This window comes from Dermacentor albipictus, chromosome 7 (assembly GCF_038994185.2).
Source record: "Dermacentor albipictus isolate Rhodes 1998 colony chromosome 7, USDA_Dalb.pri_finalv2, whole genome shotgun sequence".
Classification (NCBI taxonomy): Eukaryota; Metazoa; Arthropoda; class Arachnida; order Ixodida; family Ixodidae; genus Dermacentor; species Dermacentor albipictus.
In genome coordinates, this window is record NC_091827.1 from 95,503,206 (window position 1) to 95,521,297 (window position 18,092).

Sequence of the window (18,092 nt, forward strand, 5' to 3'; positions counted from 1 at the left end):
TTGTGCCTTTGCTTTTTCCATCTTGCGTTTAGTGACGTCTTGGCTTCCCAGAGGTGGGCTAGTCGGCTGTCGATCTTGTCAACCTGGACTTCGGGTGCGAGCGTCTGCGTCGCCTTGTTCATATCGTCGTTGAGCGTCTCCATCCATGCCTCGATGTCATCGATGTTCTCCTCACCTCTCTATTCAGCTCGCTGCTTTCGGAATTTGTCCCAGTCCGTCCATTTGAATAGCTTAGGAAAAGTGGGTGTACCCGCTTGAGGAATTCGTGTTTCTATGATCATGTGATCACTACCGAGATCTTCAAAGGTATTGCGCCACATTGCTTGAGGGATGTTACGGACCGCCGTCAGGTCTGGTGTCGTGTCCCGTGCCGTAGAGGTGCCCGTGCGGGTCGGCGCCGTGGGATCGGTAATAAGAGTTAACTCGGCATCATGTAGGTCCTGCCACAGGCGTCGACCTTTGGCGGTAGTGTAGCCATAGCCCCAGGCCTCGTTCGGGGCGTTAAAATCGCCCCCGACCAGAAACGGGTTTGCGCCCGCCAAGGCAAGCGCCCCTCGAAACAGAGAGAGGAAACGAGCCCGTGAGTCAGCCGGATTACTATATACGTTGAGGAGAAATACACTGTGGTTGCGTGTTCTATTGGGAAGGAGCTCTACAAGCATGTTTTCCGCATGTGTGCCGCTTACGCTGTGTTCTTGCGCTACTGTCCCTTTCCGAATTAAAATTGCAAGTCCGCGATCAACGGGAATCGCAGTGTAACCGGGAAGCTTTGGTACGGTACCTACTGTTTCTTGTATCATTATGATGTCGGGTTTGGGTTGCGTGTGTCGGACGTATTGTTGCAGCAGTGGTTGCTTCTTAGTGAAGCCCCGACAGTTCCACTGCCACACCACGAGCTCGTTAGTGGGGCTGGCCATCGTGGTGCTGCACTTGTGCGTTACCTGAAATAGGGCTAGGGTGAATGACTGTAGGGCCCATGGTGGGCATCATTTCCACGCCTGGGCGAAGGCCTATGTGAGTCTCGATTTTGTCTATATGGACTTCAACCCTGTCTGTTCGAGCAGTGAGGTTATTGACCGCAACGCCGATGTTGCGGATCCCGGTTTGAATTTCTGAAAGCAGCTTCCTCATTTCTTCTTGTTCTTTCCGCCAGTCATTTATCGTGACATGTGCTTTGCGCCAATCACTTACTGCTGATTCGAGGTTCTCGAGCTGTTGAGACTCGGAACTGGCCGCCGCGCGTTTCTTTGTGGGCGGCGCCGCACTGTCGTTACCGTTCGTGACGGGAGTCGGGACTAAAGGAGGTTTAGGTATAGATGGCTGCGCCATGGACTGTTTAATATCTCGAATTTATTGGGTTAATTGTAGCACGACCGTACGTAATTGTGCGTTTTCGCGCTGCATTTCTTCTAATGCCACATCCCTGGGGTCCCTCTTATTATTGGGTTCTGAGGCAGTAGGCAGTATTGGAGTCGAGGCAGTAGCTCCCTGAGCCTTGCGTCTCAGCGAGCCCTTAACCGCATCTGCCCAGCTCACCTTGTCAGGTAGGTCCGAATCTTGCTGGCCGGCTTGCTTCGGACGCCGAGAGCTCGAACGGCTACTGCTCGCCCTGGGAGTTTTGCTGCGCGCCCGGCTCCGAGACCTGCTCTGCCGGCGGGATGGAGACCCCGCACCTCTGACCGCACTGGCGGCACCTCTGAGTAGCCTGCAACAGAGCCATTTTCTATTCCTTTTGGGCTCCCGTGGTTCCAAAGAAAAAATTCAGTATTCTTTGAAAAATTATTGTATATTTAGTGCGTACACGACACTTTGATGTGGTGAGCTTTCGCGTTTGCCTGACGTCGCGCTACAGAGAGGCGAAGTGAGCACCGCCTGACGAATTTTGACCAATGGTGGAGGAGTAATGGGGACGATGGCACAGAAAAGTAATTTTTTTTTCGTGCATATTCAGTACGTACTCGTCATTTAGATGGAGGGAGTCCCCGCGTAACAGACAAGCGAAGTGTGCATGTGGCACAATATTTTGACCAGTTGCGAAGGTCTAATGGATAAATTGCATAGAAGCACATTGGTATAGCTTTAAATCACGTCACCCCAAAACGCGTCCGCGAATACAGCCTATCACGTGGTGCTCAACAGCAGGACTCTGAGTGTTAATTTCGAAAAGTGCGAGCTTCATACCAGTGAATCCACTATGTATGTATGTATGTATGTATGTATGTATGTATGTATGTATGTATGTATGTATGTATGTATGTGTATGTCTGTATGTATGTATGTATGTGTGTTTGTGTATGTATGTATGTATGTATGTATGTATGTATGTATGTATGTATGTATGTATGTATGTATGTACGTGATTTCACGTGCCAAAACCACGATCTAATTATGAGGCACGCCATAGCAGGAGACTACGGAAGGTTCGTACCACTTGGGGTACTTTATCGTGCACCTAAATCCAAGTATACGGGTTTTCTCGCATTTCGGCCTCATGAAAATGCATCCCCGGGGCCTGCAATATGTATGTATGTATGTATGTATGTATGTATGTATGTATGTATGTATGTACGTATGTATGTATGTATGTATGTATGTATGTATGTATGTATGTATGTATGTATGTATGTATGTATGTATGTGTGTGTGTGTATGTATGTATGTATGTATGTATGTATGTATGTATTTATGTATGTATGTGTAAAGACATATCTTGAATCGTGTGAGAGGGACGGCGAAGCATTCTACTTGGGAAGCAATCACCACATGGTTGAAGTTGAAGGAGAAAGAAAAAAATATGCAGAATTGATCCCCGAAAACGTATAATCTAAAGAAGCTTAAAATACGAACCGTTGCGAAAGCAGCGCTAAATAACACTGGGAAAGAGATTCATGATAAATAATGGGCGCCCGTCATGTATGCTATTTGTCCCTGTCCCTCTCTTCTTTAGCGCTGCTTTCTCAAGCGTTCGGCAATGAACCAACTCGCCCACACCAAAGTACGTCATTCAATACAAATATCTTCCTTGCATACGACACTTTGAATATTGTATATAACACCCTTTTGCCTCCACCAAGTCATTTTATAAGCTTTCTTCTTGTTTTTTTTTTTTTCTTTTCGCCACTACCTCCTCCTGTTCGGTGCACTCAAAGGCCCAGGACCATTTAATCTTTGTGAAGAGGTCTCTGACGCGGAATGTATTCCTATTGATGTTCCTGACAACGACACGTTTTACAACCGCTTCAATGTTACCAAACTACCGATTCTTCGTTCATTATATTGCCATAAGTGTGAAAATGGTAAGTCAAGCACGTTTCTTTCGAAGAACACATCACACTGTATATTGTTTGTTTCTAGTGTTTTGATCGTTGCGCTTTTGTATGCGTATGACGCGGCTGCAATATTAATGCAGCCTCTAACAATAAGACAAAATATTGTATGGTAACGCATAGCATAACGTAATCACGTACTTCGGGACCTACACATGATCTTCTCATAGGAATATACCAATGGTTTTAAACGTATTATTTATGCTGCTTTCTTTTCTTCATTTTTCGGAACCGCATCCTTACGAAAACTCTATAGAAATGATGTTGCATAAAGTTTGTATAGTCCACAGAACCCTATCTCTTCACTTAATCTCCATCAACCAATCAAGAGCCGCTACTGTCGTTGGTAAAATAAAAAGAAAACAACTAAAAAGATCGTGCTGGAAGTGAGACAATTGCTTTATACGGTTATGATCATTATTATTCATATAAATAATTATTTTTATTATTATTTTTACTTTTGTAAGGTAACTTTACAATACAATTTCTTTTTTTATTTTAGGCACCTGCAATTAGTCAATAGTCAGTAACGTATGAAAAAAAATTTCATTATATTGCCACCGTCGAAACGAGTTATGTACGAGCGTTTACTGCAGCAGGACTTCCGTGCGAACACTCCCTGCCATCTAGCGGAGCCACCACGAAGCCTGGGCGTCACCTGCGAAATGTAACCTGAGAAACGCCTCATACGGCAACCGCGTTTTTATCTCGCACTTCTTTCTGGACAAGCTGCGCAATCCAGTGGCGCTGCCGAAGAGTTGGCGCGTATGTGTAGGCTCATGTGTAGCGCAAGTCCTGAGCGAATTTCTTTTTGGTAAAGGTTGACAGCATTCTTAAAGAAACACTAAATGGCCTTGTGAAACTTGTCTTTAGGTTTGTAGTTGACCATCTCATTTTCTGGCAGGCTTCCTCTTCCGGTAGTAGCAGCAACTTTACCAAACATATTCTAAGTGTTTTCAATGGAAACGGCAGCGGGCTTGGACTTTAGGTGCGAGGTTCCTCTGGACAACTGGTTGCGCTTTTTCGGTATTAATATCAGACAACTGCGAGGTCATGTTCGTTGAGCATACTAACCGCGAATTGTTAAGCCCGTTCTTAATTGCGCCTCTAATCTTAACTGGTAAAGATAGCGATTGTTTCATCCACCATTAGGGCCGCGTTCACAAAATCTTCTTTATACACGGCGGTGAATAGCGGAGAAATACAGTTAAATAAGTTACTTTCACGAGGATTCCCGAGGTTTGTCATTTCGTCAATTTGCGAGAAATAGTTGGAAAAAGTAAAAATTAGGCGGGACCAGAAAATACCAGAATGGAAAAGAAAAACGAAATGAGCAGCAGTTATCCCGTCGTGATATGGTGTCGATGTAGTTCTATCAGCCCTTGGAAGATTCGACGTATTCGCGGGATGACGGACGAACGCCTTAGTGGGACATCGAACAAATACAAATGGTCATGCGCGGCGAAACATCCAAAGAAAAGCAAATTAGTAAATTGCTCTGTTACGGTCTTCTATCGAATACCCTTATCATGCGGCTGCAGTTATATTGGGCAAACGGGGTGTTGCGTAAACCAAAGGCTAGTGGAACAGAAAAATGACCTAGATAAAGAACACTGTGGTGTAGAGGTTATAAACATGGATAAGGTGCCTCAGAAAGGCTGGCCAACGTTTCGATAGGAGGACCTATCTTCGTCAAAGGCGGCGTCGTCATCCTCGGCATGTTAGTTTGAAAGGGTTAGTGCAGTGACGTCACGTGCAGTTGTTGTCGGTGGCGGCTAGCTGTAAAGGGAGAGACTTCAAGAGAACAACCGCTGTCGCCTGACGGTCTGTGAGTGTGGTTCCCAAGACGAGGATGCAAGAGCGGGAGAACGGAGAGGGGGGGAGAAAAGAAAAGAAAAGAAAATAAAGAAAAACAAGGGGGAGGGGCATCCTCAGGAAAAAAAAGAAAGAACAAGAAAAGAAAAAGAGGGGCTTGGGAAGGTTTTGGGGAAGCAAAAGGTTAGGGAGCATTCAGGGGTGTCATTGGCGCCATGTTAATGTGACTTTAGAAGAGCCGGTCAGGCGGTCAGTCCGCTAGTAACAAAAAAGACCCAAGAAGGCATCAGTTCAAAGACAAAATCAAGAAAGGGGCTGACATATGGAATAGCACACTGTGGTATAAAGTTTGTAAACAGGGATGAGGTGCCTCAGAAAAGCTGGCCTCACTCTTTCAGCTGAAAGAGTGACTTTAGTAGCGTAGCAGCAATGCATCGAGTAATTTTGAAGGTGCTAAGATGGAGACAAGGAGTCTGGGGTGAAATGCACGAGGTGCAAAGGCAGCGGCGTGGTCTTTCAAGGGACGTTAGCCCCAGTAGCTCAACGTGGGTGTCGTTACGGCGGTATACAGAAATGGCGATCCCCTGTGTGGCTGAGGCACCGAGAGAGGTATGCTGACGTCTGGGACTTTGGAATGTGTTGGCGAGGGTGTTTCAAATATATATATAATAAAATCAGAAAGAAAGCAGAGGGAACCCAAATAGCAAAGAAGAGGGTAACGCGTGCAGAAGCAGGCGGGGGCAGGTGCACTTGGGAGAAGGAGGTCGTACAGTTGCTATACGCGTAAAAACATGAAAGAGTATAATCAATTGAGTAGTAGGCAGGGGAAAAATTTTTCAATATCGAAGTAATTCGAAGTTTTTCGAAGTAATTGCCGTCGGTTGTAGGCAATTAAACTTGTGCATGAGGTGTGATTCAGTATATTTCCTCTCGCGAAAGGAAATATACGGAATCATACCGAAAATAGGTTCTCCTATCGACAAGTTGGCCAGGCTTTCTGGGGCACCATATCCCTGTTTATAGCCTTTATACCAAAGTGTGCTATTCCATCTGTCAGCCCCTTTCTTGATACTAGGTAAAGAAAGAACTTCTAACCTAGTGTTGTGCTGCAATGGCTGGGGATGAAAGCCTCAGTTTAAAGAAGGATGTTTGCTGGATCGTCATGACGAGAAAAGAACGCGAGACATATCAGAGGCGTGTCTTATTAGGAAATTTGGAGACAGGTGTGTCAGTCAACCATGAGTGGCTTTCAACGATCAGGAGTTCGCCCTTTTGATGCTATGTCAACCCTAATCTTGTCTGATTTTATCGGCTGGCTAACGTTCGGATGTGACTAGAGTCTCTGACGCTGTGTTCGATAAAAATATCACTTTTTCTATACATATATGCGTTTGGTATTTCTGATCAATAAACGTATTTGGCAGTTGGCGCTCGTGTTGTCCTCTTCCAATCCTTCTTTCTTCGTCCGTTTTTGTCGGTTTTTTCCACACTTCAGTGTTTCACGCCGCAGATATTTTAGATCACAGATGTAAACCATCTGGCCTACATCAGCAATCTTAATCACTTCACACGTATAGGGACAAAGACGCTCTTTCCAGCACAAGCGCTGTAGAACTGTCGATCAAACGACAGTGTTCAACAAGTTCTTCCATGAAATATCGTTTGAATCCACAGTACCATTCTTTTCAGGAGAGAGTTGACAGGTAAGAACAAAATCAGTTCGGATTGGTTCTATAATACGACCCTGCTGACATTGTCGCATCGCACGAAATACTCCGTGAACAAATTGCGTTGCAGGAGTCCAGAGATATAATTATTAATATCAAAGCAGCAAATTTTCTACAATATCAGGAAATTTTCTACAGGCATATTATAATTCATTCGACTACCGCCTTACTACGACAAGCACTCAGTCCAGTCGACGCGGTCAAGCGCAAGCAACTAAAAACGGGAGAATACTAGGGATAACATTGACTATGAACGTCAGAACGCATTTGCGTGCGTGTATCAGTAATCTTACCGGGCATGAACGTCGTTCTGCGTTAGCGTGGCACTGTGGTTAGCGATCTTGGTGTCGCCTCCAAGATCTGCATCAATTTCTGGACGATGCAGCTTATTTGAAAAAATAATGTAGTTTAGTCATTTTGCGAACCTGTTGGGAGCTCGGTTAAGCAGAGGCAAGGAATACACGTTTTGACAGCCTGAGGACGGAGAGCCCACTGCCGTTATTCAAAAGTAAAGGCAGGTTTGCCGAGTGGCTGTGGTGGCGCCCCAGTCGGGGAGCCGCTTCTATTCCAACATAGACCTGGCACAATGACCCCGACGTTGAGGTGCGGTGACGTAACGGGCTTACCAATAAGCGGGGACAGCGTAGTGGGCAGACGGTCGCTACAGCGCCCCCCCCCCTACAACTACAATGCCGGCAGCTTACATGTGAATGGTAGAAAGATTTAAGAGAGAATGTTCAAGATTGGCTGGTTCCATGGAGACGCGCGACACTGTCTCTTCTTTGCCACCAACGTCAAACTCCAAGGGATTCTCTGAACGCCAAACCACAAGAAGTTCATAGGAAATAGTCAGTAGTGGCTTGATTATGTCTGTTTCTGGACACTAAACACAGGCTGCCCATGGGCGATACGCGGGGGATTTAGGTATAAACTGCTCGAGCAAGGAATGTAGCCTAAGTGCAGCACAGCCGATGCTGGAGTGCTGGCAACCGAGAAACTGTTCTGGAATGCGGATTCATGACCCACAGAGCATCTTGGCTGCGCTGACTCCTATGTCATCCTTAATTGCTGTTCGCAGCCCCGGTAGTACTAAGGGTAGCCTTTCCACGCAGTGCTCTGTGGTTTGTAAGACGCGTTGTAATGGAGGCGCGTGCCTAGCAGTCTCACGAGGCCAGAAAAAAGCCTAGTTTTGGAATTGCCGCCTCGGTCATTAGTTATGCGCAAACGGCAACCATACCGCAACGCCCACGTAGGAAAAAATGCTTCTGCCATTGTTTCCGCCGTGCTGCTTTATAGAGACGTTGCCTCAGGCCCCCTTGAGTACCGGTCGACACACGTGAGGAGGTACCTGAAAGCTTGGCAGGGCGGAAGAGGCCCCACCAAGTCTCAATGTACGTTATCGTGACGGCTCTCTGGTGGTCGAAATGGCTGCACCACTGAACACATTTGCTGGGTCACTTTTATGGCTTGAGAGGCTTGGCAGCTTCTTGCCCAGCTCGAACATCTTTTTTGATCCCTGGCTAGACAATGCGGTCTGTGATAAGCCTCTGTGTCGCTCTTATATGGGGTGGTTTAGCATTTAGTGTAGTGCAGTGAAGCGAGTGAGAATTTTCGCGTCTACGCAGTGTAAGGAACGCGTTAATATAAAAACTGTGAACCTCACTTGGCCACGCTTCTAATCTTTATTATCTCAAGTGCTCCCCTGAGAGCATGCAGTGTGCTCCAGCGAAGCGAAGAGATTATCAGCGCGTACCAAGTGTAAGCAACATGTTATAAAAAATGGAATCTCCACTAGGCCACGGTTGCAGTCTTTATTATTATCTCACATGCAGTCTTGATTATTATCTCTGCCAGTAATATTTTTCTTTTCGCTTGCTATACGATTTCACCGCAGTACTTATATGTACTGTCGGCACGCTTTTTAAAGCACCACTCATCATCATGAAATGCATATAACCCCCTCCCGCCCTCCTAAAGAAACAAGAACCATACCTATCACATCACAAATGACGCAAATAAGTGTCCATGAAATGGAAGTAGAAACAGGGCCGTACTCTTCAAAAATCATCGCTCCTCTTTCAAATGTACGAACATGTCTTGATTTTATTTCCATTGTTGAGACAAAATTTCTTGAAGCCAATGCTTATTCCAGCAAGGCATATAACTTAAAAAGTACACAGGATTCTATAATATCTTGCGGTTACGAGTGCAAGCGTGAGTACTTGATCTATATCTGGTACGCTAACGAAAGACCTCAGAAAAACCACCTGACACAAAAAACAATTGAAGAGGTTATTCACTTGATGGTAGCATATTGGTTTTACACTTGGTCTTATAACTCGGTGATCACTCAACTTGCCTACAAGAAACAGTCTACTGATAGGGAAACATTTCTTAATTTGCTCTTAATTCTCAAGACATGCTGAAGTAAGCTTGAGTTCATTATATGTGCATGCAGACGTTCGGTAAATGAAAATGCTTTCATCTAAATGTATAAATTTCGAGAGCGTTGTCCTCATGACCAACAGTATGCTTGCATGTTGCTATTGCGCCATCAAGCCTAGTTCATGATCCAGAGGATAAAAAGGCGTATAAAATGATGTACAAAGAGAAAATCATTTTTCTTGGTGAATGTGCTCTAAAAAGCTTCTCTCCACAATACTTATATACAGTGCGGTGACATAGTTTAGAAAGGAAACGAAAAACATCATCACCAAAACACCTATCACCAAATGGGCGTCAGTGCCCACTGCTGCATGGCGTCGGACTTCAATTTTTTTCCTGCGCTACAGCGGCGATCAACTTACCTACACTGCTCTCTTGTCGGAATCAGCCCAGATTTTTTACATAACGTAACTTGTTTATTTATTTCAAATAACCTGATGGGTTTTACATGCAGAACTTATGATGCATTTATGAGGAAAGCCATCGTGTGGAGAAAGCGTCCCCCAATGGCACAATAGTTGTACTATCATCTTTCTGTGGCTAAGGTTCTCTGTTTGACTAAGACACCTGGAAAATTTTATTTATTTGAAAACGTACAGTTGCGGCGTAAGGACGAAGCAATGAATGCGATAGGAACATGTTATAATGCTACACAAAGCGTGAGGATTGTAGCTGTGGCGGCAGTGGGAATTGCAGCAAACATTAGTAATTACACCCGGTGTTGCCTGTGCTCGCACATGAACAGAGAGAACTCGATGACCGCGAACAGCTTCGGCTAGAACTACATGGTCTTGTTGGTCTAGTCGCCTTCTGCCATCCTCGTCTTCCCTTTATTACAATATGCTTACGGCGGGCATAATATGCGCGTCCGGATCGCGCTTTTGCGCTGCAGAATATTATTGCGATGGCGATATTGTGGCCACTCAAGGCGAATATCCACCATCGTTGTCGGCTTTGCCATGTGGCCCTGCATATATTTAAGCTTATGCACGCTGTATGTTTTTACAATCCGTATATGAACGACAAACTAGTTAGCCTCGATGTTGCTCAAACTAGGACTTACGTTCTTTACTACAGTATTTATCAGAATATTCGTAATGACGGTGCGTAAAGAAAAGTCATGAGACATAACGTTCACAACAGACGGCCTTTATCTTAAGTTTTCTCGCGCGAATAAGTTCTTTTTCTTCTCGTACTGGGATCTTAATATACGCTTGTGATGATGTTTAAAATTACTAGTACTTCTTTTCGGGTATACAGTTAATAAAATACAGAAGAGGGTCAGGCGAAAAACGGCTTTCGAAATAATGTATGCTGTTTCGCGCTTAAAAAGACACTAATTATCTCGTCAAACCAGTCCTTGAGAGCCTCTCTACAAAACATAATTATTTCAAGACAGTTAGCCATACTGCTGATAAATGATGTGCAATCTGGATTAAAAGGGTAAATTGCGATTTCGATTGTTAAACCTAAAGCAAGTTTCAAAACTTGCAGTATCTACCTGTTCCCATTTTTTTCTTACCTAAACAGGACATGCAGTGCAGGGTAATCAGGTAACATACAAAGGACTAGTGATAAAGTATGAAAAAGCAACGCTTCTCGGGCTGCTTTATTCACGTTTGCTGACATAAGTTGTGTTGATCCTGAATGGCTTAGTGCAATACGTCTGCCCAGTAACGTTTCATCTTGCATGATACTTCATGCAATATTCAAAGTATCTTATGGTGAGACCAAACGAGAACATCGCGCCCTGTCATCAAAGTGGTAACATGGTGGTTGCGAAGAGCAATGGGATTTTCAGAGGTTCCAAATTTACCAGTGCCTCTATACGATGGAGTTATTCCGAGTATCTACATATAGCAATTGAGAAGCCACTATACACAAAAAATTTTGTTCAAGTAATGGTCCAGTCTCAATTCCCACCGAACGAAAGGTAAAACTTGGCTGACTGAAGGAGGGCCAAGGCAAATAAGTTGCTAAATCCTGATAACAACACCGACTGATACTACTAAAATAGATGACAAAGAATCCGCACAGGTAAAATGGTAGTAATGACAGCATATTACAAATGACCTATGCGTACTGCTCAAACCCGCAGTACCATGTCTGTCCTAGACGCGCATGTGACACCAAACTCCCTATCTTAGACGCATGCCCCTCCGCGCATCTGGGTACGATCCCTTCGCAATAAGATTAAGAAACAGTCTGCAGAATCTACCTGAGGTGGTTCATTCACCAGGTGCAAGCGTAGTGCCGATGGTAGTGGAGGCCATGTTTTATCAGGCCATGTTTCATCAATCTTAGCAGCAATGTGTACCTTCTAAAGCACACACACAAGCCTGACATTCGACTCCTTCCTGATTCTGTACAGTAAATTGATGTAAAGAAAATAAATAACTCAAGGAACATTTTACGATACAGAACGCTTTGCATAGTGGCTTGAACACATTTCTGCAGAAGCAAGATGCCACATGTACTGTTGCACCAAATTTTACTCATAAATGAAATACTCGTAAATGATAACACAGCAGACCTAAATTTTGAGTTCTTACACAGTACTGACTACCTACAGTTAAGTTTTGTAAGGCTTAGGGAAAATAAATAGCAGTAGAAGCAAACTGGGAGCACTGGTGCTGAGAACATGCCAATAATAGTGGGAGCTGTTGCAAATGGGTCGCAAGCCGCAAGGATAGCGTTGGCCTGGCGGCCTGGGGCACATCTGGAAGCATCCGAAGGTCCTGGCAAAGGATGAGTCGACTGCTAACAAAACAACTTGTTTATTTTAGCATCGCAAAAGAGCGGCCGGTCAGGTGGACCGAAGTGGAGAAACGGGAGACCACGTTACTCGACGGAAGAAATCGGAGCCTCTCTTGGCGTCTGGGGGCAGCTGCTTTTATACTCTCAGAGTCGAGGGCAAGAAGAAATGGCTCGGGATGAGGCGCACGTGACGGCGGCGCACAGACACGTTTAGATGAGAAGTGACGCATTCGCCGGGCCGGCGCCGGTCAGACCTCCTCGCTTCACAGTTGGGGAGCTCCTCTCCGCGGCTGCCGCGCTTTGACAAGCGTGGGCACCAACATGCACACACACACACACGCACACACGAAGAGACGTGGCATTGAAATGTCCAAAATGTCCGCCGCTTCAAACGAAGCCCCGGCGTCCATTGCATCCGCGCCGGCTATACCGCGCGTCGTAGGCAAAACGTAACAGAGCTTACTAAGGATCACGGATCACGGATCCAGGAGCTAAAAATGTGTGTTTATAAAAGTCAAACTAGCTATTTTACCATGACATGATTCCTGGTTTTACCCCCACACAAAGTGCTTCCAGGACCACGGAGAGTGCAGCAGATCGGCTTAAAATGATTATAATGAAGAAGTACCACCATGCGGCTAGCACTAAGAAACAAGAAGGTTGTCGAACCGTCTATGCAAAGGCAATAACAAAATGAGAGGCCATAAAGTCGGTTGAAAGCCAGATTCGCAATTAGAGATGAGGTAAACCACAAACAATTACTGATAAATTACAAAATGTCGTGACTGCGCACCCAAATGGAGCACCTACTACACAAAATACTTTTCAACTTATTTGGAACAAATCACGCGCATCAGCACCATCATTATTTTACACCACTAGGCGATTGCATTTGACATTGTATGAATCAAGTAAGCGTTACCGCAAACTTTTTGCTTTGCTCTGAAGCGTGAACGCTACAACCTGTACAGTCTCACAACCATGTCCGTGTGCACGCGCACGGAAAGCTTTAAGTCATGCAAGAACAAAATGACAGAAAATAAGGAACCCACTCACTACTGTTCTTTCATGTTACATTCTCTATAAAGAATATAAACAAGCGAAACCCTCGTATAAAGAACGAAGATGACAAAAAACGGCAGGACAGAAGAGCCCCACTATCAATACATGTCGCTGTTAACCTCTAAAACTTTTAAACACTGTTGAAGAGAAACTGAGAGTGAAGTATTTCACTTACCCGAAAGAGTGTTATCCAAACGCAGTACTTACCAAGACGAATAGAGAACAACAAAGCCGGCGAAGGCAGATCCCGCCATTCTGGTAGTTAGCCATGGGCAAAAACGCACAGTACCACCGATATCACTAAGCAATGCGAAACACACGACAAACAGCGTCAGCACTGATGAATGATGCCAATCATTATCCAATAAATGTAAACAGCAGCTGAATACGGCCACAACTAGCATAATTTACGTACATAGCTGAACCCACGCCCAAGACAATGGGAGTGCCAGTGGCCGGCTTCTCAGTGTTTCCTGCCCGGAACGAGAAGCCGGAGAAGTTTAGAGCCGGTCCTGTCGACTATACTAACGCTGAAGTGATCACACCGCGGTAGCTAGCACTGTCACACCATGGGAAAACCTATGCCTGCGATAACTCTGAAACCGGCGTTTCAATGACGCTGTCAGCCCCTCTTGCACGAGCTTGGAATAACGGTTTCCAGGCGTCATGTGCGTGCCCTGGCTTCAGAATGATAACGTTTCCTTGATTGTGAAAGTTCTGCTGTAAAACTAGACAACATTGAGGCCAGCTTATTGCATTACATCCCATGATGTCGCTTTCTTCGTGGCGTCTTTTGTTCGCGAACGACGGTAGTCACCGTGCTTTTTCAGGCAGTAAACGGTCATTTTTATGCAGGCAAATTAAAAATTTCTTGAGTTTGACTTCCTGAATGCATTTACCGAAATAAATTCTCGTTACACCAGTGGGTATACTACCTATAGTATATATACTTGTATATCCAACGAGCTTAGGTTATATATAGAGGAAATTCTATTTTCAGACCTATCGTAGATCAAGACGTCTACAGTCGTTTGTAGCCGTTTCAAGGCGTTTTTACGAGGTTCCGTTTCTTGCGGGTTACTTCAGTGCATGTAGTGCTTTGCTGGAACGCCTGCCGACGATCTGTCTGCGCGATCTGAGTGCCGCGGGGCTTCGCCGCACGAACGCCGCATCAGCAGAGAGTATTCACTACCATGACCACTACGTGCGCGAAAACAATGTCAGTGGCCAGCACGTCTGCATGGTCTGCATATGATGCGTTACAAATTGCTCCTGCAAGGCAAGCTGTCGACCCTGAAGTCTTAGAATACAGCTTCTTCTGTGTCCCAGTTTCTACGATGGGAGCAAGAACACGCACAGGCATCATTCGGCACCTGGCATTCCAATTCTGGGTCAAAGTGAAACCGCACAGTTAATGAGAGTAATGTACCCCAGTAAAGATATTACAAAGTTATTGTGACAGTGAATGTATTACAAATAACAAAATCAGTATTTCGAGAAAGTTGTACTTTGGTATTTGTAAAGTTGTTACTCGATACTTCACAAAAAGGCGTATAGTCGGCTGTAGAGAGGATCTAACTTACGACCCGACGCTCAAAACCAGAGTGCCTTACTCATTGGTCTAAACCTGCGCAAGTGTCTCAACGCGCCCGCTTGCCCGCGAGCAGTTTATAGCTAGAATGACCACTCGGCATCGTTAAATTGTTCATTAATGATTTCGCATTCACAAGTCGTAAACAGTGCTTAGGTCCCCTCGGATTCTCTTTCTTTTAGTACGGTGCTTGTCTTGCTTAGAAGGCCTTCACATAGTTACTTATTCCTGTAGGCAGCCCATGCTTAAGCGGGAGAGCAATTTTGCGACGAAGTGGTGTTTTAAGCGAAAATAGCGCGATGTGATCCGCTAAGCCACTTTTCTTCTCAATTGTCTCCTGGCAGGTTACCGAGACCAAGTGAACTCGCGCACTTCGTATATAGACCTCTCCCATGTCTACGGTATTAAATGGGATATACAAGCGTCGGTTCGAACTTTTAACCAAGGTAAGTGCAAGACTTCGGGCTTAACAGAAGCATACAAACGTGTTCCATTTGGCTGCGTAAGAATAAATGTTGTAATGGCCGAGCTTCTTGATTCGCATATTCGCTGCAGGTCTACTCATAAGCCAAGAAGTGGACGGAGCGGAATTGCCACCGGACAGTCTGTTTCCTTATGCCGACAACTGTAGTATACCGACGGAGAACAGGAAGTGCGCCTGGGCTGGTAAGTCATTAAAGAACGAGGGTCAAGTTTCTCGAGCTCCGTTAGCTTGAAGGCACTCTTCAAAAATTCAGTTTTGCCTCTCGTCCATGTCTCTCTTAGTTTTTGTAAACGCGTCCACAAATGCCCTACATTTACAAGAACAATTACCAACCAACTGGTCCGCCAATATCATCTAAGCAAACCACGCAACTGACGTGTCGGCACTCGTAACGTCGAACTCGCCAGGATATGTCTGTGCACACTGCTGCGAGTTCTCTGAATATATATTTCTCAAGTAATAAAGTTTTGTAGTCATTTTCTCAAGCAGTAGGGTAAAAGCCGTAGTGTTTATTCGTAAAATGCCCCTAGGATTAAAGCGTAACGTGCTACCCAAAGCATCGATCCTTGCTTCTAGGGCAGTGTGAACAAATGTTCACACAAAGACGACCGACAACAGCGGAGACATTGACGATAACGATGGTAGAATCATAATGGCAATAATTAAGGCCCCTGGTATGTAGGCAGTGCGACGGTTATTCACGTCTTCCCGGTGACTAACTTCTGACAAGAAAACAACAGGATGATAAACGAGAAAGGACCTGCTACAGGAACACAGGTGGAGAGGCTATTCAGGGATACTAAAAATGACAGTGCTTGATTGGCAACGCTTCAGCTTCAGTAGCAGAACTAGGAAAGCGAGGATAAGAAGTAGGAAAGAGAGTCAGAGCATTCCTTTTGCACTAGCCGCCACGAAAACTGGATGGGATCAACTTAGCCGCTACCTCTGTGTTACCACAAAAAAAGTTTTTCTTCTTTAAACGGTCCAACCCCTAGGTCAAATATGTATAATATAGGTGGAGTTGTGTTCCTGTCTACAACGAACATGTAGATAAAATAATTTCTCAAAATGACGTCGTATGACCAGTCTTACAACCGTGTATTCCACGAAGAGGCAACCAAGAGCGAAAAGAAGCATTGGGACAGGAAAGAGCTTCACTTGCAACTAGTTTATTGCAACAGCATCATATTGTCAAGCGAAGGTGGTCAGGTGCGCACATATGTTTGTGCACAATACTCAAACAAGTTTGCATTATTTTAAATTGTACAGTGCAGAAACTGTCATGTCATTCAGCGCTATGTTCAGATGTATCGCTGACACAGACGTCACCTTTTTGTGTTGATGGCCACGATTATTTTACGAGCCAGGGCATCTGCTTTTACCAAGAATGCGTATATGGAAATTATGCTTACACGTGCAGGAATCGCAGTGCATAGACAAATGGGCATTAATCTTATTGTTGACAGACAGCTCGTGTTCTCTTGCCCTATGTTAGATGCAACGGCCTGTCTGATCGATATCCGCCCTGTCGCAATGAAGTGGAATTTCGTACATCACACAAACGGTGCCTTTTCGATGGTGTGGACTGCATTTCGAAGAACGTTAGACGCATGCAGCTATGCCCTCATGAATGAACCCTAGACGTAATCACTTCAAACAAAGTAACCTTCGCGCCCTACAAGCAGACAAGGGAAGTGACTTCGTTATGTTAATTGCCGGGTATATTGTGAAAAGCTGCGCAAGGAATCGTCAAGAATTTCATCCCAGCAAAGGGTCACATAGGTAAGGTAAAAAAGGTGGGCGACAGCTCTGTGTAAAAAGCTTCATGTTGAGAAAATCTCTAAGCTGGTATTGCGTCTAGGCGGAACTCCTTGTCAGAGTTCTTATATGTAAAAACCCGTAAACCAGGTATGTCACTTAGGTGCATCGTTAGTGAGCGTAAATGCAGCAGCAAAACGTAAGCCGTGTTTTAGTAAAGCATGTTATTGCACCGGATGTAGATGACCCATTTGTTGTCAAGAATTCAACAGATGTTACACAGTATCTGCAAAACATGGACTTCGGATGGACTGCCTGCTAAATAGACGGTGGAGATTTATTTTACTCAGTCCCGCATGCAGAACTGTTTCCGATAGTTCGGGACTGCATCAAGTAAAGCGGGGTTCTTTTTCTTGAAAGTGATGCAGACGCATCTGTTGTTAACTTTATAACTTTGCTAGAATGTTGCCTTTGTTGGACTGTCCTTTCATGACTATCCTGTTTACATTCTGAGTAAGGCTTCCTGCGTTGCACCAGTTTTATGTAACACTACTTTATCTTCTATTGACCGAGACTTGATTTTCCCTTTAACGATGCAACAGCGCAAAAATCTTTAGCTATGTTGACTATTTTGGGTGATATTAAAATATAACTTTCCTGCAACCACCACTAATACGCTGCAAGAAATTTTAGTGCTATTTGGACAACATGGCAAAAGGCCTACCTTTACGCATGCGCTTCCTTTACATGACAAGCTGCAATTTTTAGATTTGTCAATTTCTTTTTCTGAACGACACATGTGTTGGGCGTACTGCCTGCACTCATACAAAAAGGTTTCACCGCTTAACTGGACACCTAGCAAACTCGTTAAAGGGCAATAGCCTTCGTATATCTTGAGGTGGCGTTGGTGAGGTTTTATTTTCAAAAAATGCAGAAAAGCTTTAACTATTGGGCGTCACGTCTGGGAGCAGCAGGATACCATTATTCTCTCATGAGTGCAGCTGCGAAACCTCCTTCAAAAAGCGAATGCTAAGCGGAAAGGCCAGCCGCTATTACAAAAAAAGGCCACACGTTGTTCGGTACCGGCATAAAGTGACCCACGATTGAAAGAAAGTGACCAGGAGGTA

The 18,092-nt window shown here is 44.8% G+C and overlaps 1 protein-coding gene across 1 annotated transcript in view; it reads left to right on the top strand.

Moving 5' to 3' along the window:
• Positions 1-18,092, top strand: part of LOC135896988 (salivary peroxidase/catechol oxidase-like) — a 122,073-nt gene that overhangs the window by 61,805 nt on the left and 42,176 nt on the right. The window contains exons 7-9 of the mRNA XM_065425550.2: positions 3,150-3,296; positions 15,068-15,169; positions 15,279-15,389. Coding sequence (XP_065281622.2) covers positions 3,150-3,296; positions 15,068-15,169; positions 15,279-15,389 — 360 coding nt within the window. The remainder of the gene's footprint in view (positions 1-3,149; positions 3,297-15,067; positions 15,170-15,278; positions 15,390-18,092) is intronic.